Genomic DNA, 26,495 nt, shown 5'->3' on the forward strand with positions numbered 1-26,495 from the left:
AGATAGTCACAGATGCATTGATGAAAGTGTTGTGTGTCAGGCCATGAGCTGCAGCGAACAGGAGAAGACACTTCAATCGGCTGCAAGGAGGCCTGTGAACACACCGAGGTAATTTGCCCCAAGGCCAGCGTTTGTGCAAATAACAGGGGAAGGGCTTGTCTGAGGAGAGTTAACTGCTGTGACATATACTGGAGACCAAGCTAGAATATGAAAGCTTAGTTTCGTTTTATTCTCTTGCAGTGCTAGCTGTTGCTCAAACCTGAGACTACTTTGGGGCATTTCACTTGTATGTTTCTTTAACTTTATATTAGCAGGTCATGTAGCAAGATTTTGAGCTCCTTCTGGAGTTACGATGTATCAAAATTTGAGTTAATGTGATCCCATTCTTCTTAAACTGAAGAGGGGTGGTCATAGTCAGTAGAGCAACATCTCTTTCAGCGTGTGTGTATGGGGTGGTGTGGCAAACGCACGGGACTAAAAGGATGCTGAGGCTGAATGTGTGGTGGTGACCTGTAGTGACTGAGGAAAGTCTTTGTAAGTACTACAGTGCACTTAACTCAGAGGAAATCGATTATGCTGGAATAAATGGGCACTAGCATTGCTTTGTGGAGAGGACTGGCATGAGATGAAAGGCAGACAATAGACAGCAATGTTCTTTTAAAAACTCTTAGGGGATGGGACGCAAAGCAAACAACTGTATGAATTCAGTGTTGAAAAATAAGTGTTCAAAAAATTTCTAGTGCAAAGCTATTTGTGTTTAATGTTTTTTTATATACAAGTGGACCTAAATTAAAGAAAAAGATGAAACAAGACTGAACATTAAAAAGAGCACTGCTTCCCTGGAAAAGGTGTGTGTTTTGTTTGTTTTTTTGTTGGTTTTTTTTTTTTCATTTCACTGCAAACTGTCTTTGGGCTCAGTGTGATCCAAAAGTCTCTCTTAATTTTGTCTTTGCCACCAAGATCCCTTCTTCCCCCACAGGGAAAAAAAACCTCACTACTTCTGTATTAGGCTAGATGTGTTTACACAAAGCTGTTACTGGGGTGGGGGGACATGAGAAAAAAGCAAACCCCCACCCTTTTCTAAAAGCTAGAACATTCTTGGCATTTCAACTCTTGAAAAGTTTGATTTACGTAGTCCTAAATCAGTCTTCTTGATATTAATCAATACTTTCTCTCAGTTTTAAAACAGGAAATAGCTTTGGTCTGTGTTTAAACCTGCAGTGTCTCATGTCGTGACCTTTTAGTAGTTTGTTCCTTTTCTCCCCTCTTCCCCTGTTTTCCCTTCTCTTCCTTCTCACAAAGGCCCCTCAGCCTGTCTTTGGGTTTTTTCTGACCTTTTCCTAAACAGTTGGAGCTGTAGATATTTAAGTTCCTACTTTGGGTACATGTCTTACAGGCTTCCAGTGCTGACTTTCTCACCTTCTTTGGCTTTTCCCTTTCCCTTCCCTTTCATATCATGCTGTATTTTTCCCAGCTTTTTAGCTTCTTGCACCCACTTCAGCCGCGGGCTGTAGGCTTCTAGTAGTCTGAAAACCCTCTGCTCCATCTGTGGAGATAATGAACTTCTTGACACCAGCTGTATAAATCACTGTTGTAGATGGTAGTGTCAAGTAGGTAGGAGCATATGGGAGGCTAATCTTGCTGTTCAGGCAGTATAGGCATCCAGTGATACTGTGCCTTAGGAAATGGAAAGCCTATATTTCTTTGTGGCATTCTGTTCGGTAATTCAATAGTGTTAAATCCGTTCCTGAAGGGGTATGGGGACACTTAGTATCTCTCCATTGGTTTTCATTTGTTTCATTTGGAGACCTGACAAACCAAAAGTATTGGAGCGCTATTAGTCTTAGCTGAGTAGACTCGCATTGAAAGAACCCTGTACATAATTTTAACAGACCTTGGCATAATTAACAGGATCTTCTAGGAGGGGCCCCAGGACTAAATTGGGCAGGATATCATGCTTAACTTTTGCAGACGTTGAGAGTGAAGGCTCCTGGCAGGGCAGCTGTCTGACAGGATGCCAGTACAGTGAGGAATGCTGGTGTTAACTTATCCATTCATGTACCAGAATAAACAGATGGCACCATTAGACTTCTACACATTTTCTTTTGGTGCAGATATCTAATGTCTTTATGAACAGAAAAGTTTTTAATAAGAAAAAAAAGTGCAGAAGAAACGTATGCTAGCTTACTGGCTGCTTTATTCCTTTTTCCTTGCCTACAAGATTTTTTTAAAGAGCTGAGTCTCATGAGTGCTGTCCTCAAGTTCAGTTTCCTGGTTGAAAATCTGCATACGGTAATGCAATATTCTTCTCCAGGAAAGATTTTTATGGCATATGTAAATGAAATAAGACCAGCCCCTGGTGGTATTGACAGGATGCTGAGGAGGAAGCTGACTGTGTATTAACGTGCTTGCAGCTTAGGTCGTTCTCACCGAACCCTGCAGCTCTGTGAGGTTCAGCTGCTTGGTGGAGATGACTTCGCATTCTTTCAGTGACCCTTTATAAAATACTGTTTCATTAATGAGAAATTTTTTTTACAGACATCTCTCCCTAACTGTAGAAGATATCGAATTGGACGTGTAATAGTTCTGTTTATACAGGCATAATTAAAGAAATACAAGGGGGAATCTGGCCAAAATCTGGTGTAAACATATTACAATGGGAGTAATTGCTTTCTTTTGTGATCATTCAAGTCTCTGGATCAAACTGGTCTCTCCAAATTTTAATCCCTTTGGGACTGGTGTGGTTTCCTTTACTTAAACTGTTCAGAGAAACTTTGATTTCTATCAATGTGTTTCAAAAGCAAAGACTTTTACTGGAAGTAGAATGAGATTTCAGCAGACACGGCAAACGTGACTGGTACATGGATGTGCCAGAGCAGTTTCCAGGCTCACTGTGGCATTAGATATATTGCCCTTTTAAAAAGTCTTCATTTGTGACAAGTTGGATTGAGGAAACCTCACAGTTCCCTTTCAGGAACAGGAGAAAAATTATTTGGACAAAACGGACCCTCAGTGTCTTACTGTGTACTTCCTAAAATGTGGTGTTAGTTGGTTCATTTCTTGCAGAAGTCATCAAGTTGCTTTATTTCATAGCTGGAAGCTTCCTTGGGATTCTGGAGCACTGAGAGGAGTATTTATTTCCTGTGCTCAGGAAGCAGTAAGCTTTTTGTCTGCTTTCCATAGTGCTTCATTGAAAGCAAAGATTCATGCAGGTTCTTTTCCCTTTTAGCAAATCTATACAGCAGAAGGAAAAAATATCCTTTAATGGATTAATTGGTTGTTTCCATCAAGTATTCTCTGTTTAGAAGATATGTTGGTAGTAAAGCTGAGGAGCTTCTGTCAACCTAAACACTAGTAAAGGAGACAGATAACAGGAAATTTTCCATAGCAGGAAAACAGTCTGCCTGATGCAAACTTTGTTGCACCATGTGTGGACTGAAGAGCCCTTTGACATTTATTCAAATGGAGTATTGAGTGCATGCGATTATCCAAACCAAGGTAGCTAGATTGAGCTCTAGAAGTCTTTCAGTTATGTAGTGGTCCACAACATTTTGTCAGAGAACAGTTAATACGCTTTATATTGAGAGCCTTGCAGACCATGTGTCTGAATATCCACTGCCACGTAACAAAACCACTGCCCTCCCATTCTCCTGTCCTGTAAGCAGTGACTCTTCCCCCACCTGATCAGGTGAGCACCTGTATTCAAGTTGCACAGTGTATTTGCTCTTCATGTTCGCTTGGAGTAAGAATAAAGGCATTACCTGAGGTAAATGTACTTTGCAAAATACTGATTTAATGTTTTGGCTGATTTTGAGATTGCTTTTTATGTTAATGGATGATTTGAGAATGGTTAAGGGGAAACATTTGGTGTGTTCTTGCATGCTCACTATGGGAGACTGAGTCCTTGGGGGGAAAAATCACGGTGCAATAAAATCTTCCACTTTATTTTATGGTGGTGAGAGCTCCTTGGGGATTTTCCTCTCCATTGCTTTGTCTTTCCCTTTTGCTTTGCCTTCTGGAAGGGTGTTAGCTGAATTAGGTATGTAAGAAAACTGCCACCAAAGAAAATAAGGAACAAAAATATCAGTAAATGCCAAGTTATGTGGATGACAAATTTAATTCTCCTTGTTAGCTGTCTGAATTATTTTAGGAATAGCAGTAACTGTGCTTTCTTATTTTTTACCAGGCTTCTCATTCTTGAGAGGACTTCCTTAGTTGTAATGGTTAAAGTCTGTCAAATCCTGAATATTCTGCTTAAAACTTTCCATGATTGTTGCATGTTCTTCTATTTTTGTCTGCTAGCGCTGAAGTAAAGGAGAAGCTGTGGTACACAGGCCATGAATGAAGTTAAATCCTTTAATTTCCCTTCTTTGCAGTTAGTTTTCTATTAGAAGTTGTTAGCTTGGGATATTTTTGTGAAGATCTGGATTATCCTGTCATAAGACTTGATTCTTAAAGGTTACTGCAACCTTTAGATGTGTGATTTTACAAAAATTGAAGAGTTACTTAAGCCGAGAACAGAACAAGAGTGAAAGAGACCCTGCAACGCAGGAGTGTAAGAACTGACCTGTGCTCTGCCAGATGTAGAAAAGGACAAAGCTGAGGCAAGGAGATGATAGCAGACCAAGCAGTTTGATCCATAATGCTCATGAAAAGACTTAGTTCTCTTCTGTGCAAACCCTCCCTTCCCTAGGAAAAAAATAGGCAATGTAAGTAGAAGAAGAAACGTGAATTCTCGGTGTTCATAAATATTGTAATGTTTCAAAATCTCTTGTACATTTAAGTTGTTTTGCAAATTTTTCAAGTTGTCATACACTGTTAATCAGTGATAACTGATTTCTTGTAGAAAAGCAGGTGTGCTGCTGTCAGGATTTCGGTTCAAAGCACTCAGAGATCAATTCCCTGACACGACAATGCATCGTGTTTTCCCGCACAAAGTGCGCTCCAGTTCGTTGCAGTTCTAGAATGAGAATTTGAGCTGGATTCTAGCTTTTCTCTTCCAAGAGGTTTTTAGTAGGATATGTCCAGATTTAGTAGATAACACCTCAGTATAGCTGTTCTTTGACTGTGCTAAATCTATATAGAAACTCAGGTTTGCTGTAGTTGTCAACTAACGGTCTTAAGCCTGGTTTCATATATGGATGTCTGTGCTGGACCAGACCTAGTCTAACCAGTTTTCTGTTTCAAAGTGACCAGTAGTAGCTGCCTTTGGGATGTGTATGTAATTAGTGAATGTGAAACCTCTTTTGCCAGCAGCTGTATCTGCATCTTGTTTTCATAATCCTTGATTATTTTTTTCTTAAACTTTAAATCTTTTTTTCCTGGATGTATTTAATCTCAATTAGAGATTAGTCTATAATCTCACCTTGGACAGAGGGTGTTACGTACTGTGCAGAGAAAGTATTTCCTTTTGCTTATAATTCTGCCTGGCAATTTCATTGGATGCCATAAAGTTCTTGCACATTAGAAATTATGAATAATCATTCCCTAGCTGCTTTTCTTCCCCCCACCCCATCAAATGAACTTCTAATATACTGACTTTTAGTTACCTTTTTCAGATAAAGGGTCCTTGTTTGAAAGAACTTCCACATATTTGATCTTCCCTGCCTCCATTTTTAGATCTTTTTTCTCTTAAATTGATACAAAGAACTAGAAGATCTGCCTAATATGAGTGTGCATACACTGTGGATTTATGCACTAGTACAATGAGGGGTTTTTTCATTTATATTTTGTGGTTTTATAAAGTTGTTTCTTTTTGGACATAACTGAGCAATTTCCTTACATGGAGCTGAGATTCCTAGGTCCAGAAACACAGTTTACTCTAAAGCTTTGCCTAACAACTGATGTGCTGAAGGTCTGTAAACATCTGGCTTCTAGCTAGTCGCTTCCCAGACAAGGCCAGAAGGACTAAGACAAAGGGCTGTTGGTAGAGCTGACAAGTAACTCTTGTGCCGGAATTTGTCTGAGATGCACGAAATAGGCCTCTATATGTTTAGATGCTTTTAAGGACTGGCTTTGGTATGTGTATATACTGAAGGTACCCTATGAAGCAGGCTTAAGCTAAGTGTCCTCTTTAGACTGTGGGAATTTAAAACCACAGCTACCTTTTTTTTGAGGTCATGTTTATGTATGCTCTCCTGTTGGGCTGCTTGAAGAGGACAGGATAGTGGATCCTGATGTCTAAATCCTGTTCCTGTTGTTCCTTCTGCCAGTTATCCAGAGGACAAAATGCCTCCATCTCCTTTAGCTTTATCTCCATCCCCTGAAGTGGACTTAGTCATCTGTCTGTACCTAAAGGAACCATTCAGTTATCCTTATGTGCTTTGTGCATCTGGGACATAGTCAGTTAAATCTAACCAGAGATTTGTTTTCTTAGCAGTTAAATAACTTCCAATTACAGATTACACATCAGAACAAAAAAAAAAAGAGATCGTGCTGAACCCTGGGAGAATAAAACATAACACACTGCAGCCAGAGTTTGTACTACTTATGACACTTGAAAGAGCCATAGACCATTTGTTCAGATTTATTTTTTTCTGTGTGTCGTAGTGTTCTTCTGTAAACACTATAGCAGCTTTGTAGAAAAACAGGGTATAGGGACTAGTTTAAAGTTGAAAATGTCTTCACTAAAGTAATGCCAGAAGTTTGTCATGAAGTTCTCTAGTGAAAGGATGTTGAAAGAAAGGTGAGTCAGTGAAATGGAAGACAGAAGAAGGAGTTTTAGCAGCATAAAAAGGAAAGAGGGAGGTCATGTTTGTTTTTCCTAATTATGATTTCAGGAGAGTAACTGGCTGCAAAATTACTTAATTATCTTGTGTTTATTGTAAACTCCTATGCTTTTTCTGAAGACACCAGAAGTGCTTTTGCTTCATAAATCATGTTAAATCAAAGCACTTTCATTATATTACAGAACTCTATAAATTGATGTCACAACTTAAGAAAAACACTTTTATCTGCAAGCACTTAAGAACGCTGCCACTTTCAGAACCGTGCAAGACATTAGTAGCTGGCTTGTTCCACTCCTTTCAGCTTTCATGCTGACACGTACCATATTGAAGACATTGGTTGTTTGTATAATACTTGGTTTGATCTTTTTTCCTGGTACTTTCAGTACTGTTGAATCAATCAAAGGAAGTTATTGCTCTGTTGGGCATTAGCATACATTTAGATGTTTCTGCATTAAGAACTGTTCACAGAGGAAAAGGCTTTTATGTCAAAAAGGAGAGTAAACAGTATGACCGCAGCTGCTTTGAGCTGTGCTGTTATTTCTGACCCATGTATATTTGAAAATGAGCCTGTTTGTACTAGCAATTATTCCAGTTTGGGTTACATGGTTGTGAAAGGTTCCCTCCTCCCCCTCCTCCTCTACTTTTTTTTTTTTTTAATTCCTTTAGTCTCTCTAGCAACTAGGCAAATGCTACAGATGGGGAGAGGACTGTCAGTGGCTCTTGTGATGGTTTGCTTCATTCATTGACTAGCATGCACAATCGAGTTGATTTCTTTACTGCTGCATGATGTACTGGGAATAGTAACGCAAAGACAGTTACTAATGCTAAATACTCAGAATTTCTGCATGACACATATAACTTCCCTTGGAAACTTTTTAAGGTGAACTTACTGGGAGAACCTAGGTCTACAGAGGACTGACTGATCATTTGGACCTTACTCAAGCCTCATTAAAATCTGTGGAAGGATTAGCTTTAGATGGGGCTCATAGTCATTACTATCAGCTATTAAATTGAGTAAAGAGCCACTTAAAATGCATCTGTGGCTTTCCTAATAGCCTTCTTTGTGCTGTTCTATAGATGTCGCAGGTATGTAGTCAAACATAGGAAGGGATAGAGAGGAATAAAAGCATGGCTCAGATATAAAAGGCTGGGAAATCTTAATGTAGAAGTTAGCATTGACCATGATAATTATGGCACAATGCAACTGAAAAGGGTTTTATTTTTCTTAGAACCTCTGTGTCTTCCATCAAACCTCTTCTTCGTAGTAAAACACAAATATTTGTGACATAGCATTTAGGAAGATTCCAACTGTAATACATATGCTAAAGTTTCATAGCAACTGTTATACAAAAATTAGGCTAATGATCAGTTTTCAGTTCTACTACTTATTCCTGATCCGTTTTCTCAAATTAGGAGAATTAGATCTAGTTCTCAATTTCCCTTTATCTAGCAAAAGTGAGGGAAAGAAACTAGAAATACATTACTACAAGGTCTGACTTTCTCTGAAAACTGGGTTTTGATCAGACATTATGCACTAATGAGATTAAAATGTTAATTTTTTTTCTAGATTTAGAAATAGTAATGTGGAGAGTGCTTCTAAAAAATTTAAGTATTTGAGAGCTGACCCTTTTGGAAGGAATCTTTCCCATGTGGAACTTTCTTGCTGGATCAGAGCAGTTTCTGTTGAGTCTACACTGGCTGCCTAGCTTTCTCAAGAGATCTGTTTATTTCTTTTGATAGATTGCTTTTTATGCCAGATGTATTTTTTTTTCTGAAGAGTCTGTGGCATAAAAATAACCAAGAAATTTTATAGTGTCTACTCAGAGTTGTTAACTTAAAGTTGCCAAGTCTAATGTATCCACTGTTAAAATACAAAAATCTCAAGTTAGGGAAATGATGCACAAAGTTATTTATATAACTTCAACACCAGTGGGTTATTCAGGCAAAAGAAAGGGGATGATGTGATGGTGAGAAGAGTCTGAAGTGCTGATGGATGAGGAAAAGGCAAGGCTGGAAGGAGAAGACTGTTTACATGGGGAAGGTGCTCCAGTAAAATGGGATGATGACTACATGCAGGGGAAGGAGATGAGGTCAATCCTCTGCTGTAGCACCCAGTTATACTGTGTCTCACTGGAGACCTTTAGCACACGAGGCAACGTGTGTACTAAGCATACTTGCTTGAAATCCAGGCCTCGCTGTGTGACAGAACCACATGGGAGCCTTCTTCAGGGAACATATCAGTACTTTAGCAGGAAAGTGCCTCTATTGTCACTAAACTGAGACTTCAGATGTAGAACAGTCCAGATGGAAGGGACCTCTGGAGGCATAGTCCAACCTCTTGCTTAAGGCAGGGTTGTCATCCACAGGAGATCGTGTCAGCCATGACTTTCTGTAGTTGAGCTGTGGAAAACTGTTATGGGCAGAGATTCCACAACCTCTTTGGCAAATCTTTTTCAATCGGTCAACACCTTCATGAAAACATGTATGATATCCAACCCAGACCTCCCAGTTGGCAATCTGTGGCCATTGGCCCTTGTTATGTTGTTTGACGTGACAGGAGAGTTTAAATAACTCCATGTTAAGCAGTAGTACACTGTTGTTAAACTGCCCCTTACCTGCACAAGCCCGGGTGACACAACCTCTTCTTAGTGCTTATGTGTTTTAGACCCCAACCATCTTAGTAATTCTCTGCTCTTTCCAGTTTCTCCTTCTCTTTTCAACTTGGGCTCTAAACCTGGATGTATTATAGATGTTGCCTCACCTGTGCTGATGGGAGGACTGATGATAACTTCTGTCTTTGTCCTGGTCACACTTGTGTAATGGGTCACTACCCAGTACACAATGTGCCTTGATCATACTAACTGCGCTTTCAGCTCACGTTGAACCTGATGCCCACCATAACAACTAGGTCCTCTTCAGCAGGGCTGCTACTCAATCATTTCCCAGCCTGCACTAGTACATGGAATTATTCTGTCCCAGCTTTGCTTTTCTCCATCTGAACTCCATGAGGTTTGTTGGCTTAGTCCCTGAATTTCTCAAGGTTCCTTTGAATAAAAGCCCTGTGATTCCTTGTAATCTAGTCCCACTAGGTCAGTGTCATCTGCAGACTTGCTGAGGGTATCCTTTTTGTCAGCATCTGGGTTACTGATGATGTTGAGCAGGATGGACCCTCACGGTACTCTGACCATTGCCAGTTGGACACTAAATGTTTGACCTTATTCCTGTGAACTGTATTTTATACAAAGAATAATGTATTAGTTATGTCTCAGATATATTGAAACAGTTGGATCCTCACTTGGGCTAATCACTCTACCATGCTCCAACATGTTGGCTTGCATTTGGGATGTTGTTTGCACTGGATATGAAGAATATGAATGAGAATAAAATCTGTGTTCTTAAAAATTGAACAGCAGGACATCTACAGTACTAGTATAGCCAAGTGCATTTAGAGAATAAGCAGACTTTCTGTTCCATGTAAATTGTTTGGGTTTTTTTTTTAACATCCAGAAGATTTAGTAACTTAATTTTTTTGGCATTCAATCTGTTTTTACAGAGTTTTTTTAATGCAAAATGTTAGCTTTGATTTTTTTTTTTAAGTCATGATCAAGTGTGAGCGTAAGGCTATTAGTAGTCTGTAATCTTGATGTTTTTCCATTATACTCATGGGAGAGCTGCTCATATAATATCTCTCCATCTTCATGAACTGAGTGTTCTGACCACTTGCATGTTAAATTAGAGTTGCTGGGTCCTCCTGGAATTTTGCAGTAGTAACCTTTGACTATGCCTTGCACATCACTGCCAGAAAACTTCTAGCAAGGCTACTCTGACCCTGTTTGGGAAAATAGGGTATAGAGAATTGTATAAAGTGAAGTGGCTTTTCAAAACATAATTTAAGACCATATAGTACCCTGAAGATGCATGCTGGCAGCCCAGCAAGACAGCCAGCTGCTTTGGTGGTTAGAGTACAAGCTGTGCCATGTGAAGTCTGACAGTGAATTCCCATACGCAGTTGTCATCACCAAAACCATTGGCATGTCTGATTTCAGGAGGCTTGTGATCGGCCTCTTGCCTATTGTCTTCATCTCCCCACCTACCCTCTAGGTTTTCTTGGCACAGGTTATTTAAAGATAGTATGTACATTAGTATGCCTTGTATCCTGCCTTGTAGGCTAGCTTGTAGATCTAGTAGGAGCTTGTAGAAGGGACTGTATGTATGCTAAGTCCTTTGAACATTATAGCTTTTCACATTGTCACACCTATGTTCAGCTTCCACAACATGTCTTAAGAGCTTAGCAGTTGCCAGGTCATATTTGAAAGTGGGGCTCACTTTTTACCTCAATAGCCTGTTTGGCTATGGGATTTTTCTCAGTGTATTTTGAAAATGAATTGCTGTTATTTGAATTTTGCCAGTGTTAAATATATAAATTCTGACATATAGTAAACAGATTTATGCGAACTTAGGCTTCTGAGTCTTGCCTCGTAACTAAAAAATAAAACAAAATTTACTGCATACATTGAGAGTAGACTACATGCTGCTACAAAAGCCATTTTATTAAGTCAGGTGAGCATGCATAGGCTCTAAGCCTTTTGCTAGACAGAAAGCACTGGAAGCTGACTTGTTTTTCACAGCTGGATTTAAAAAAGAAAGCATCAGCTTAGCCATACTGATGTACTCAGATATATGTGGAGAGCATCCTATCTAACTCACAAAAGCCCCTTTCCTGCTTCCTGTAGAGCCCACGAATCTTTCAGTACTGTGCAAGTCATCATTTTTCCTCCCAGGTTTTTTTACTTTTAATCTTGCTTGAGTTGTGAAGAGTGCCAGTGAATACAGCTCAACTCCTAGCAATTCCTTTTTTTCTTCAGTTTCCACGGTATCTTTTTAAGATGTTTCATGTGGTCCGGCTCATTTAGCTCTTCCAGTCATAGCCTAGTCTATGGGTGATTTAAGTTACCTTAGCAATAATAAGGTAGCTCTGTCTGATACTTCAAATTCCATTGGCACTAATGACTTGGATGTGCTCACGTGCATCATTACTGTGGCACTAATGGTCTGAAGCAGCCTAGTGCTTAAAATCACTCCAGCAGTGAGAGGACGCCTCTCTTATTTTAAGACCAATCTGGTATAAAAGTGGACGTGGAAGAAATCTGCTCTCTTCCACCCCTAGTAGCGGGCTGATACTTTATGCTGCCTCTAAGTTGTCCAACAGTTCACCTTAGAAGACCACAATTTAATAAAAAGGACTCATTATAATGCCTGTTGAAATGTTTCAAAGCTGGCTTTCTCTCCAGGAAAGAAGGTCCATCGGGCAATATCCTGCTCACTTTTAGGAAAAGGTTAACTTAAATGCACCTGTCTTCTCTCTGCTGCTCTAAAGGTCCTTATGTTCGAGTGTCTCTTTTTAGTCTCCTTAAGTAAAAGGGGCGGTAGAAGGGACAATCTGTCCTGGCAACTGTTACTTAGCACTAAGCATGTCCTGTGGAACATGGGCACATACGTTACCAAACTGGAACTGCAGCGTTTTGTGTCCTTTCTATGAAGATACAAAGATTGGACATTGTGAGGAATTCACTACTAGTTCTATACTATTCTTAGTCTAATTCAGGAGGCAAAATTGTTGGCCTACTTTGAGCTACTAAGCAAAATATTTGTGCTTTTTTTTGACTGTTGGTACTCCATGGAGTGCTGTCTTGTGCAAAGCTCTGTCTGCACTGGTATGACTGATCTTGTGGTCTGAAATATGGATAAGACTAAAACTAAAATTCATATGTGCAAAAGAAAATCAGCTCTGAGAGTTGAGACACATGCAGGGAATGAAAACTACAATTTCTTTGATGCATTTTTTTTCTAAAACCCATGGAGATTCCTTTCAGTAATAGCAAGGTGGCCAGCTTGGAGCTTTCAAAAGAGGCGTAATTCTGAAGTCAATGCAAGTTTGGAAAAAACGGAGTTGAGTTTTACGAAGCTTTTCCTCCTGTGTTAAGCACTTCAGGCTGTGCATATACTGTTAATAAGAGTGCTAAGGAGCAAGCATGGACACTGGACTGTGATTTTCCGTCCTGTACTGTTACGGTACTCCCTGGCTCTGCCTGGACTGCTCCAAAATGCCTGGACAAGGTTCTGGGGACAGTCAGCTCAAGCGATTGCTCCCCAAGTATGGCGGGATGAGACTGCACCAGGTTGGCCTCCTCTTGCCGACAGTTGCCAATGCTGTCACAGCAGGCCGTGTGCTCATGCCCTGTGTGACAGCCGGTGATGTGCGGCTCTGGTTCCATGTGCTCGCCTCTGTAACAGGGTCCTCACGCTTGAAAGGTGCTTGAAAATCAGGGGTGCAGGGGACCAATACCTGTTGTGTTCACTCTGCTGTCTGTTTTTCTATTTTGCTGTTACAGAAGCAGCTGCTATTAATCACTGTTGTTTTCACAAACCACAGGGCATTTCTGTGTCTTAAACCTGAATACGGAAACGTTCACCAAGATACGGATACGTTGGAACTGTGTGTTTGAGGCTTACAGGTGCCCTAGCGATGTGGCCATGCTAGTGGCTGGCCATGGGCAGAGATGGTATTACTAAACCTTCTTGATGGAAGCTTGGTCATATTACCTTATAGTATAGGTAGTGACTGAACGCAACAAAAGCACCCTCTTACCCTAGATGCCATATTTTAATGCTTCAATTTAAGCATGAACTTCATGTGTAACTTTGCTCTAGAATGTTACTCCTTTTTTTTTGTTTTCCTCCTTCCCTTCCCCACTCTTTTTGTAGCAGTGTTGCTTGTATTGAGTATGAGGTTAGAGGCTGATTTCAAGATCCTTTCTTGCAGCTTGTGTTTGGGACTAGTGAGCATGCTGTGAATGTTTTTCTGTAAGTTAATACTTAACCTGGCTGTGAATGCAGTGCAGATTTAATAGTTGACCAAGACTGAGCTGGTCCCAGTCAGACTTCAGTTGTCAATGTCTTTTCTATCCAAAAGCGGTCTGAATTTTTTTTAATCTTGGTGGGAACACCCTGGTGCTTAACTTTCCTAGCTGTGGAGAGATTGTGAAAACCAGAAGTTTGGTTCTTTTCTTCTAAATGTGTAAAGATTTACGGACTTCGCTGCAAGCATTTTGTTCTTGTTAAATAGAGACTGGACTTCAGGGAAGGGTGGGAAATAACTTGCATTTCTTTGGTGTTGTCATGAAAAAAATTTTTTGGGAGCTCACTTTTCTTCCCTTGTACAACATGATCCTGACTTTTGAGGTATACTGATAATTCTGAAATTGAAAATCGTGCTTTTTATGAATAGGTGGTACTTTCATTTTGGGTAGCGAGTCCTCAACATGATATACTGGTACACTGCAGCCTTCTCACAGTAATTCCTGGGTAATGTACCCCGCTTGGGATTGTGTCTGTTCCAGGAGCGTGTAATTAAGATATCCTAGGCTTTTCAACAATAACATGTAGTTGCAAGTTGGTAATTTATATGCATTCTCATTTTAAATTCTAGAAAACTTTTTTTGTAGAGAGAGATTAAAATAAATCATGCAGAGTTATTAGAATGAAGAAATAAAACTGTGCTGGTAGCACTGCTGAAGTGACAAACTATCTCAAATCTACTAGCTACCTCTCCCTTCATCTTCCTCCTACGTCAGTGTTTGTGGTTTGTTTCTTAGGTATATGATCCTGAAAGAAGTGGTAGTTTACAATAGTAATGCTGCCTGAAGCTGCTGTATTTTGTATTTCTGAGCTGTAGTTAGTGTGGAGGAGTAGAGTGCCTGTCAGGCGACACCGCTGCCCACACGGCGTGGCTGAGGCTACCGCCGTATTGCTGCTCTGCTGCTGGAGGCAGCTGCTCATCCTGGCTCTCCCAGTTGATCTGTTGGCTTCACCGCAGGGCAGAGCCTTGCTAAATGGGCTGACGTGCTTATTAATGGCCATAGTCTCAATTGTCACTTAATTTCACTGTGTCTTGCAAAAGTCTATAAACAACCCTGCTGTATGAAACACACGGGTGCTTGCTCTCTGTGCATGTCCTCAAGGTTATAAAGGCACTAATCTGTGTGTCTTACAGACTGAAATTTTTTTGCTCTGTCACTAGAAAAAGGCCAATTTCTATGTTGCATGAGAGCTGCTCAGACTGATTAGCATAGAAATGAATGTGCCTTAATCAGCTTGGGGTGAGGGAAGCTCAAAATTAATTTGATACATCAGTTTCACTTTAAAAACATATTATAGCTGTTGCCACTAGCAACCATTATAGTTAAAAATGCAAAATAGTCTCCCATTCAACACTCTGTTTATGCCAACTCATCACTTTCCAAATAATTTTCAAATAGATTTTTCCCTATTTAATCTTTGCCCCATAAAGCAGGTTGGGGGAAGGGCAATCAACACAGAAACATGCAGGGAGGGATATCAAAGAGGAAGAAGATGCTGACTTGAAACTTAACCCTGTGTTCACTGGGGCACTGGTGTTATATCACACTGCTTAATAGACTGAATCCATCTTATGAAGAGATTATTTCATAGTCCTTGTCCTCTGGAGATCATTTCAGTGGCAACTGTGAATAGCAAATGAGTTGTCGAAATACGGAATGCAAGGAAGAAATTTTCTAGTGATACATGTATTTTTTTAAAAAAAGGAATGTATGTAATTAAAAAAATATATTTGTGATAAAAAGGTGCTAAATGAATTTGAGTTCTTCCTCTTCAGAAGACTCTGTAAGATTCAGTGGCTTTGTAACTACAAAGAGAGCTTTTATATTAAGAAAGTATTTCCATTATACCTAAAGTGATGCAGAAAGAACTATTTTGGTAACCATTAAATTAAAAAGAACTGCCACATGTTCTCTGAGCATGTATATAGGGTTGTGCACATGTGTTTTGACTTAAAGCCATGCTAGGCATCAAAAATAACCTGTTCTGGATAACCTGAAATGTAGAAGTAATATATGTTGCTCTGAAAGTCAAGTGTGTGACTAGCATGTCAGTGAGGCTGGAAAACTGAAGGAAGATTTTTTTTTTTTGTAGTTACAAGATGAAATGAGACTCCTGATAAGTGAAATAGGATGTAAAACTGTTTACGATTAAAAAATAGACTTGAAATCAGTCTGATAAATTTGGATGAGTGAAGCAGTTTGGAGGATGGTCTGCTCAGGAAAAAAAAAACAACGAAGTACTGAGAAGTGAGATTGCAGCTGAAATGACAGGGTGGTGAAGCTGCGGTCGTTTTTACAGAAGCCAGTAGAGGTTTGGTAAGACTTGTGGTTGTCTGCGTTCAGAAAAGATAGGACTGGGAAATTACTGTAGAAAAGAATTAGCGAGAGCTGGAAGCGCCGTCAAGGAGCGAAATTTTTAAGAGAAGGAGGACGTGGTGTGTCCATCAGTTCAGCATCGGGTGCTTCTGCCAGGAGGAAGCAGGCATTCCACCTGCCCAGAAAGCAGGAGAGGGAAAGCTTGTGCACCTGATCAGTTTGAAGCTTGGTGGAGAGAAAAGGGAGGAGGTGAACTATACCCTTAATGTACATGTCTAAAATAAGCCAGATGAACTGCACTCCAGAAGTGCCTGTTTCTCCACATTGACTATAAAAGGAGCGTGGTGTGATTAGTGCAGAGAGAGATGTCTCCATTGGAGGCACTTAAATTTAGTTGGATGAATTCCTTTGGTGCTTTTTGTGAACGTTAAACTATCTGTCAGTTCACTCAGTGCTGTCTCCAAAGTTGTAAGTATTGCACCAGAGCCAGTCCCTGAGAAATTGTGGTTGTCAGCAGGTGAAGGAGATCTGGAGCACTTGGTAAATGAAAAGCATTCAATGTAATGCACGTTTTGAGTTGATAGGATGTGTGTGTGCTCTTGTTCACTCTTCTGTGTGGGTTACTGCATCATTATAAGTCTATCCAAGATATCTCAGAGCATCATGACTGTAACTGAAGACTAGCCCTTGTTTGGATGATGCATAGTTGAAATCTGGACCCTGGTGTGTGTCAGGAGAAATCAATGTGTAATTAAAAACTGCTAAATAATGATGTCATGGTAACATTCATTGCTTTCCAAGCATTACTTTTAGTGGTGTGTTAATTTATCTTGCTGCTTTTTTTGGGGACCAATGCAAACACTTGAATACCAAAATTATTGATAGCTCAGCTGTTTCTGGGCTGTCTCCCACCTCTGCCTGTTCTGAAGATGAGGTCACTGAGCATTTTGAAGTACTAGTGTATTTTACAATAGAACAGGGTAAAATCATGTTCACTGCAATAAAGGTAGGCTCTTAAGGGCCTCTTGTGTTGCATTAACAAGGCATTTCAAGGAAGTAGAATATCAAATTAATGTTTCATGTTAAAGACATTAATGTCTTTGTGTTTAATCCCTGTTACAGCATGGAAACAGAAGGAGGTAATACTTGAAACAACTTCCTTCCTTGCCTCTTCCTTTTCACAAATGAACATTAAAAATTTAAAAGTGTGGGTAAAAATGTCTTGAGTATTTTGTATCGAATTGGGGGTGGGAGAAGTATGCAGTCTTCAACAGAAATGCTCTAGTGTCCTTGTTTTGGGGGAGGAGACCCACAAACAAAAAAATCCCCACAAAACCCAACACATATAAGAGGGAACAGAGGAGAGTGCTGAGACTTAGTATCAACCTGTGCCTTGCTCAGGTGTGGCAGAGCTTGTGGGGCTGCCTTCCCTTCATGGCCTTGTAAGATGGTCTGGATATTACCTGATCTTTTATAAATTACCTGATCTTTTATAAATTACCTGATCTTTTATAAATTACCTGATCTTTTATAAATTACCTGATCTTTTATAAATTACCTGATCTTTTATAAATTACCTGATCTTTTATAAATTACCTGATCTTTTATAAATTACCTGATCTTTTTCTGCTTATGTCTTATAGATAAATGGACTCCCATTAAGTTTACTTATCTTGTTCTTTATTAATCACATCTCTCTTTATATACAGTGGATAGTGTCTGCTCTAGCAGGACACTGTCTTCATTGAGTCCTTTAGACTTGAATGCAATAAATAAAACTAATCATTTTCTGAAATACTGCATTTTTATTTCCCATCTGTGGTTTATGTCTGTATACTTTGAAGCATCTGCAGTGATGCAGCTGTAGTTTAAGGGCCTCTGTGAGAAGTATTATTTACAGTTGCCATCAGTTGCTTTCATGCATCTGTAAACTGTGCAATAAATACAGATATGCATAGGGAAAGAATTAAGAAACTGTTTCTCACTTCCCGCTGATAGTATCTTGTGGAGTGTAGCCAACCTGTGTGACACAGGAATGGTTGTGCTGATTGTGTCCTTCCCATCTCATTTGTGACTGCATCCATCTTGATATATTAGATGGAGTCTGGGAATAAGAGGGATAGGTGCCTTGCCAGATTGCAAAAAGTGCAGTGAAGGAATTGATTGATTTAAATCAGTTGCAGTACATTAAAAATTGAAATTAAAGCTCTATTGTATTGCTTTGCTTGGTTAAAATGGATATTTTCATGTTTTGCTTCTACTTACTTTTGAAGTTTTGAAAAATTTTGCTACCAAAATTGGTTTCTAAATAAAATGTTTGATATTTATTTTTTAAAATATCACCACTTCACTGGGGTTTTTTTGTGAGATCTTTCACTGAAAGATGGCAGAGCTGATATGAATTTGTGAATTGCTCTGGTTATCCCATAAGTATTCCTGATGAAAAAAATTGAACTGAAAGATCTTCCATCTGTGCTTGAATTCTCCTCTTAAAGTAAGCCTTCCAGCAAAATGCTGAGTAGAATCATAGAATATCTCAAGTTGGAAGGGACCCATAAGGATCATAGAGTCCAGCTCCTCACAGGACTACCTAAGACCAAGCCATATGAGTAGAACTTCTCTCAACAGGCAAAACATATCAGGTAAGAACTTTGCTTATAAATGTGTGTACCCAGGCTAAAGAAGTAAATGCAGACTGAAAGTTTAAAGCCATTGCGAGCTGATTTGCAGAAGTCGGTGGGAAGCCACTTACAGCATCCTCTGTGGAAACCAGCTGTGTTACTGTTCTGTGCTGTGCCCTGTGCTGTTTTTTTCATGAGCTTCTTCTAAGTAGAAGAGGGACCTTAAAGTATTTACTGATAGTAACAGTATAGTACTGCATTATCTGAAAACTACCCCTGCCTTCTTCCACAATTTCCTTATGGATTTAAGTGACCTGAGGATAATTAGGTCCATGTCTTTCTGAGGGTCATTGGCTCCGGGCAGCATTTCTCTCCTAGCTTCTTCCCAAAGTATAGTGCTTTGTGCGCTCTCTTGCTTCCACCCATCCCATTACAGGGGAAACAATATGATATCAAGGCGTCAGTCATCTCATTCAGGATGGAAACTGCTTTCTGTATTAATCTGTTAAAGATGCTGATAAAGACTTAAGCAGGTTTGAGACTGAAGAGAACCTTCCATTTTTCCATCTCAGCTTTTACCCTCCCAAGAGCAAGGCTACAGGAAAAAAGTCCTGGAGGTGGGCAAGTAGCAGGTCTGCTGTGTGGCTGACACTTAACTTTATGCATCCCTTCCATCATCCATGAACACTTTGTATTGCACAGCAAATATTGAATGCTAGACACTTTATAAAGACACAGTCCTGACCCCAGGCTCTCTGCAGCCTGAGCAGGTTAAATCCAGGTTCCCAGGGAAGCAGTTTGAGCAGGAATCTGAAGACTTGATCCTGTAGCTGTGATGGTGGTATTTGAAATGTGACTTTTTTTTTTTTTCCAGGAGTATATGTAAAAGAGAGAATCAGTCTAGACTAAGTTGATTGTATCTGTTGTCAAAGATGCTTTTGAGCAGAAACAGTAAAAATAACTTCAGTATAAACAAACATTTCCAGTGAACTCTTTTGGTTGCACTCTAGGAACCTTTGTAAGAAGCATTGCTGTCTGACCAGTGAATGAATACATGAGTAAGCAGAAGATTTTGATGCAACTGATGTTTTGCTCACATCTTAATTCTTATTTGGGTGTCTATCAAGGCAAGGCTTATGTCCTGGTATTGCTGTGGTGAGCTCTGCAGTGAAAGTCAGGGATGTTCCACCACATGATAATTACTAATAGCTGCCTGTCACTGCAAAATTTTTCCCTAAAGTAGTTAGTTCTTACTGGTGCTTTTTACTTTGAACTTATTCATTTGTCCAGAAATCTTTGTGAGCTTGGCTATTCCTCCTCCCCTTCCAAGATACCACCTGGGGGAAGCTGCAGGTTAATAGAGTCCTGTGCTATAATCTTGGTTATTCATGTAGACGGCCTGTCAAGTGTGCAGGAATGGGCGGCAGCTCTGATCATCTGGCTAGGGGGATTAATGTAATCTAATGCAGTGTGTTGGTACCAAATAGATTACATGGAGTGGAAGAGGTTTGGGGGCGGAGAGTGTGACTTGGGAGGGGTGTAAAAACCCCTCAGGAAATCAGCGGCCTTCTCAATTTGTAACTTCTGTAGTTAATATACTGTGTGCAGCAAAGCATTTTTGCTGGAGTTTGGGGGTGTACTTGATGGGAAGGTGTCAGAGAGGATGCATGCTGTAAAGCTTCTGTTTAGACTAAACAACTATAATCAAGTAACACTTTGTGCTGAAATCGTCTTAATTTCATCATCTTAAACCAAGTGCAGAAATATTTTTCGTGTTTAAAGCATATATCTAGTGTTTCCTGTAGGTTGTTCAGTCTTATTAGGGATATATAAGGATGTTAGTCTTTAACTGGGTGTTATATAACTGGGGGTATAATGAACTTTATTTGGTCAAGACAGTAAAAGCATACCCTGTATACATTATGTAGTAGTTGATAAATGTGTTTATATTGGGGCATTGCATTGATTAGACAAATAATAGGTCATTAATGTCAAAGTTGACTTAAAATCTGAAGCCACACGTACACTGCAGGCGTGGAAGTGAGTACAGGCTGTATTAGCTTGCCTGACATGTCACAGCTAAACTGCACTAGAACAAGCTCGAGCATCTCTGCCACATTCTGGTCATGTCTGAAGTGTCTGTAGACAAGCTGCTAGCTTAAACTACAGAATCAGAGATGCTGTTCACAGTCTGTCTTTTTTCATTCCCCTGTTATTTTAAGCATATTTAAAACCAGGAAGCTTCTTGGCTATTTCTATTGCTATGCAACTGAAAACTAAATGAACACTAACTGGACTTCTGAGAGATGTGTCTGTCTGACGAGGACGTCAGCAGATACGCACAGTGCTCAGCTGCAGTGAAATAATTGCATGAGAGGACTGCCAAAAGTGTACAGTCCTGTGCACTGGAGGTGCCCCTGGGGCTGGTAATGGGGGTCCGAGCACTTGTCAATCCCATCTCTCCAGAACTGGCTCCAAGTCCCTCTGGAGCTCCCATTTTATGGCTTGGAGTCCTTGTTGACTGCTTGCTCTATGCTGTAGTATTTTATCATATGAAGACTGGGGGGTGGGGTAGGGGGGAGTATGCATGTGTGTATGTATGTATGAGAGAAGTTAAAATTTTATGCAGACCGTATTCAGAGCTGCTTTATAATTATAAACTGACACCTTTCATGCACCATAGGTTGGTTAGCGTGTTAGGGTTTTGTGTGGGTAGTTTAACTGCGCCCCTACAGTGCCAAGTGGTGTTTTCATTGCCAGGTAGTGGCATTGAGTACTTAATAAATCTATCCAATGGTACTAAGTAAATTTTATGGCCCAGTCAACTTTTTCCTGTTTTCAGCTTCTAGGAACAGGACAGCTGCTAGACTTTTCAGGTGGCTTAGTTTGCATGTGAATTTTGAGCCCAACAAATTTTTCTTAGGAACCCTTTCTCCCCCAGTTACTCATCAAGTTATTTTAAGAGGTGGTCAGCACTAAAGAAAATCAAGGCCATAAACCAAAATGCTGAACAAGATAACTGCTTTTGTTGATCAGGAGTAATCCAGCCAGGTGTATTAAAAGGCTATGTAAGTTGCTCCCACAGGATGTAGACTCTGGAAAAAATGCCATATAAAAAAAAACCTCTGTCTATTTTACTAGTAAAGCTTTTAGATATCGATTACATTCTTTTTTGAGTGTTATGTGGCTGACTTGAGATGTGGAAAAGTTTTGTCTAACGCTTTATTTAAGGGAATATGAAATAATTTGGAACTTTAACTAAAACTGATGGGGAATGGAATTAAGGTTGTTTGTACAGATGGGGTCAGAATGGAAATATTTAATCTACATGTAGGTATTTCCAGAATACCTCATATGATTTGGTAACCTGATCCACCTTTTCCATAAAAAAAGGGCATTTTGGGTGTCTTATCCAATTTAGTAACCTAGTCCTGAGTGTTTTTCCACTTCTCCCTGGTTTAGAGTAGTTTAACTCTATTGAATTCCATGAATTTTTATCGAACTGGAACTGATGTAAAATGAGGGAAGGATCAGGTTAAAATAACTACCAATAAAACTGATAAGAATATTCATATGTCATGAAGTCAGCCTTTAGTTTTCGAATTGGAATTGAGTAACTGAAGTCAGAGTTGCACCAGCACGCAAGGCGTATGTGAGATCAGGGAGAGGCCTTATTCTTTCTGGTCTGAACTGCGTAGTCTGAGATTGGAAGGGTGGCCTGGCAAGTGGGGAGGTAAGCTGGAGGAGGGAGTAAGGTAAGGCTGCAGTACCTTTTGCCAAACCACTGAGAGTGTCTCCAGTTGATTTACTCTCTGAATGTGTTAGTGGTTTTTCTCCTCTTGGATGGAGATGCGCTGCTGACAGCAGACAGGGAAGCCTGCACTGTTCATCTGTGAACCATTGTAGCTGAAGAGGAAACTCCCTTCTCTGGTGTTCCCAATATAATATCACTGGTGTATGCCAAAGTGTATCAGGTGGGGCTGGGGGAGGAAAACAAAGCTTTTAAACCTTTCGTATCTATTTGGTCTCTTTTGCATAAAATATGAGCAAATAGATAAATGTGAAACTATTTTTAAAGCTGCTTTCTCCTTCTGAAATAGTTTGGCACAGGTTCTGAAGCTTAGTTGTTGAATAAAGAAACTTCCCAGCAACTGCCCTTTGATTACTTCTAAATGTAGATTACAGCTGTCCTTTTGGGAAAGGCACATAGCTCAGTATGTGAGAAACTGACACCTTTTTCTCTCCTTTTCAGAGTATCTCCTCTACAGAAGTCTGAAATAGTAGACATGGTCAAGAAACACGTCAATGCCATAACACTTGCCATTGGGGATGGTGCCAATGACGTAGGAATGATCCAGACAGCTCACGTTGGAGTGGGGATCAGTGGCAATGAGGGCATGCAGGCAACCAATTGCTCGGATTATGCTATTGCACAGGTCAGAGGCAAAAAAGAGCAACTGTTGTCAGAAACGCGCTGTGCGGTCATGTAGTGCTTGATGGCTTCTCCTGGCCTTCAAGCTAGGAGCATCTCTGCTCATTTCCTTTTCAAGGAAAAACAGATATCTTGGATGTATTTTTGGGATTCATCATTACAATTTTGTATTCTTCAGGGCAAAGCTCCACCTCCTCTCAAAGTTTCAGCTTCTTCGTGACAGCTGTGCAATATCTTAGTTCTTCAGTAATAAGGGAAAAGCACTTTCTGTGATGCTTATGTTAACATGCTTTTAAGTGTAACTTATCTCTCTTGGTGCAAACTCTTTTCTCTTACTGTGAGAAGGCATTATAACTAGGTGTGTAAGAGTTTGGCTGTTTGGAAATTCTTATTTTGAGGTGTCTCCTCCCCCCCTTTTTTTTATTCTCCCCACCCCATGATGTATGCAAAAATTGGTCACAGTTCTAGAGAGCTGGCCAGTGTTTTCATTTTAGGTATGTTATTTTGAATGTTATTTGGGTGAGTGCTCCTGAACTATCCCATCAATTTCAGCACTGATTACTTCAGCTAAAGAGGAGAGTAAAAAGCCTTTTTTTGTTTTACTGAAGAAACCAAGATGTAGAATAAAGACTTAAAAAGAAACCTAAGAAAGGAAGGAGATACTTCAGTTGCTGGACATCCTCTGAATACTATTTGCAGCTGAGGTGCTCTGTGTATGTGTTTGAGACTGATCACAGGGCAAGAACAGATGGAGTTGACGGGAAGCAGAGATGATCCACTGTCTTCAGTGATTTGTGAGCATCAGCTGATGTTCCCTTCTGGCAGGGTGTAGTCAGATTTGCTCTACCAAGTGATATGAAATATTACCATCTTTTGATAGCTTCAGTAGAAGGTGAGGTTTTGAAAAGGCATGCATAATGCTGCTGTTTTCACAGATAAGTGTTTATTGTCTTAACCCTGCTGTGAAGCGAAGTGGCAGTCTTGTATTGCTGCTCTGTTCTGTGGTCTGATGAAGCACCCTGGGTTTCAGGCTTGAATAACTGAGACCTTTCACCAAACTTACCCTGAAAATTTTAGGCTGTTTCATCAAGGGCTTATTCTGTCATAAACAGTAGCATGTTCCAAATACGTAGTGTTATAGGAACTGCTGTAATCATAAAGTCTGTGGTATCTTGTAATGACTTCCTCATTTTTAACTTCTGTAGACTATATATTGCTTCTGCTATATAACTTAATTGAATGCTCTTTACTTAGACTTCTTCAGATCATTTATTACTTCCATTTTAATAAGTAAGCATAAGCAGTGAGAGTTCTGTCCGTAGAGGGCCCTACACACTTCATTCCTTTTGTGTTAGTTGCAGTAATGTTAAACCTGAAGAAGTAATTCCATGTTCATGTGTTGCTTCTGCATTAACAAAACCTCCTGCCTTTGGATTAATGTTAGAATGTGGAAGTAAGTTGCTCTTGGTTTAAATTCCAGTCAGGGAGTTACTGACAATAACAATGAATATGAAATAAGAGCTGGTCACACCAGCACTGAATTTTAACTTCCAAAAATTAGTAAAACATTGTCGAACTCTGTTTTTTGTGATTGTGTAGAAAAGCTTTGTGCTGATTAGAAAACATACAAAGGAATCCCTCCTGTAGAGGAGACTAATAGTGTATGGTAATGTGTGTTTCAAAAAAAGTGTTCAAAAGAAAAACTTGATCTCTGTGGGGTATATTTCTTTCAGCAAAGACATATAACTCCCACTAAAGCATTACTGTATGTGCATGCCTTGAAGGCAGAGTATGTTCTTATTGAGTAATTTAAGACGACCATTATAACGCAGCATCTCATGTTCAAATGGTATTTCAAATGCAGTGGTGCCAGAAGTAGGCACTTACGGAAGAGAGAGTCTCTATATAGGCTCATTCAGGATTCCAGGGGGAATCAAAGCATAAACCAAACAAAAATAAAAAGGCAACTTATGTCTGACTACTCCAAATAGCTTCCACAGGTGCAAGGAGCATCTGTTTGAGTCATCCTTTTCCCTTGAAATGATATTGCACCAGTGATCTGTATTTAGAGAATTCCTGAATCAAACGACCTAGCTGTTTAGAGAGACAGTAATAGAATTTAACTTTTTTCCTCAGTAAAAGGCTTTATCATCTTAATCCAGAGAGCATCTGGTGTCTAGGGACTGCTTCCTTTTCTTAATTAGGGAAATGTCTTTCTTTAAAAAAATGTTCATGTTTCAGTTTTCTTCTTTAGAAAATTTGGCTTGCATTTTGGATGCATTTTCACTGTCTTAAACCTCCCCAACGTGGCATCACCTCATCCTTTAGTCAAAATGGGAGGGTATCTTTCTAAAAGATAATCTCTGTATAAAAAAAGTTATGCTAGGGTTTATATAGAGACAACTGTCTTACGAGGAGCGGCTGAGGGAACTGGGGTTGTTTAGCCTGGAGAAGAGGAGGCTGAGGGGAGACCTTATTGCTCTCTACAGCTACCTGAAAGGAGGTTGTAGTGAGGTGGTGGTCGGTCTCTTCTCCCTAGTAATGAGTGATAGAACGAGAGGAAACGGCCTCAAGCTGCGCCAGGGGAGGTTTAGGTTAGATATTGGGAAAAACTTCTTCACCAAGAGGGTGGTCAAGCATTGGACCATGCTGTCCAGGGAAGTGGTTGAGTTTCCATCCCTGGAGGTATTTAAAGAACGGATAGATACGGTGCTTGAAGACATGGTATAGATGGACTTGGCAGTGATAGGTTGACAGTTGGACTCGATGATCTTAAGGGTCTTTTCCAACCTTGATGATTCTATGTTTCTATGACTGAAAACTTATAGAAACTGTTTCACAGGTAGGCCGGCCACATGGTTGTAATGTTCCCTTCTGATTTAAAACTCCATAAATACAGTAGTGTCCAAACAAGGACAGTGTCTTAGTAGAGCCCTATCCCTACAGTTGCTCAAGTATGCCAGTAGCTGTGCATTTGCACGATTTCAGTGACCAGCATCAGAAGAAATGTAATTCCTTGCCATGTCTTAATGGGACTCTTCACCAGTGCGAACAGGCTCAGAACTGCATTATTTAGCTCACTAATATGTTCCTTGCTGTGCTATGCAGTGCACTTGTTTTCATGGGAGTACAGACAAGAGATCGATTAATGGTAGGATTTTTCCTTGCATTGAGCTCCAGAGAAGACTTCATCTGAGACTTGTTGGACTCAGCAGAGAGAAGCTTTCAGGGTATGTCTAACTACTCTCTACAAGGGTGACTTGTCAGGACATAATGGCAAGTTTCCCATCACTGCTGATGTGTTTTGTTAGTGAATTCTGATGAGGAAAGTTGTAGCTGTGCTGCATATTGAGGCATTAGGTGTTTAGTAGGTCAGCTACTCCCTTGTATGTTCCCACTTTCAGTCCTGACTCAAGTTGGGCAGAGACTGAACTGTGAAGCTTGGTCCACTTCTATTTTTCTCTTTCTTTCTTGCTGG

The 26,495-nt window shown here is 40.0% G+C and overlaps 1 protein-coding gene across 6 annotated transcripts in view; it reads left to right on the forward strand.

Moving 5' to 3' along the window:
* Positions 1-26,495, forward strand: part of ATP8A2 (ATPase phospholipid transporting 8A2) — a 349,469-nt gene that overhangs the window by 169,546 nt on the left and 153,428 nt on the right. For all 6 annotated transcript variants that reach the window (XM_087757791.1, XM_087757793.1, XM_087757792.1 and 3 more), the window contains one exon: positions 22,838-23,021. In XM_087757791.1, coding sequence (XP_087613917.1) covers positions 22,838-23,021 — 184 coding nt within the window. The remainder of the gene's footprint in view (positions 1-22,837; positions 23,022-26,495) is intronic.

Source organism: Nipponia nippon, unplaced genomic scaffold (assembly GCF_047370975.1).
Source record: "Nipponia nippon isolate SJK-2023a ecotype South Korea unplaced genomic scaffold, ASM4737097v1 scaffold_2, whole genome shotgun sequence".
Classification (NCBI taxonomy): domain Eukaryota; kingdom Metazoa; phylum Chordata; class Aves; order Pelecaniformes; family Threskiornithidae; genus Nipponia; species Nipponia nippon.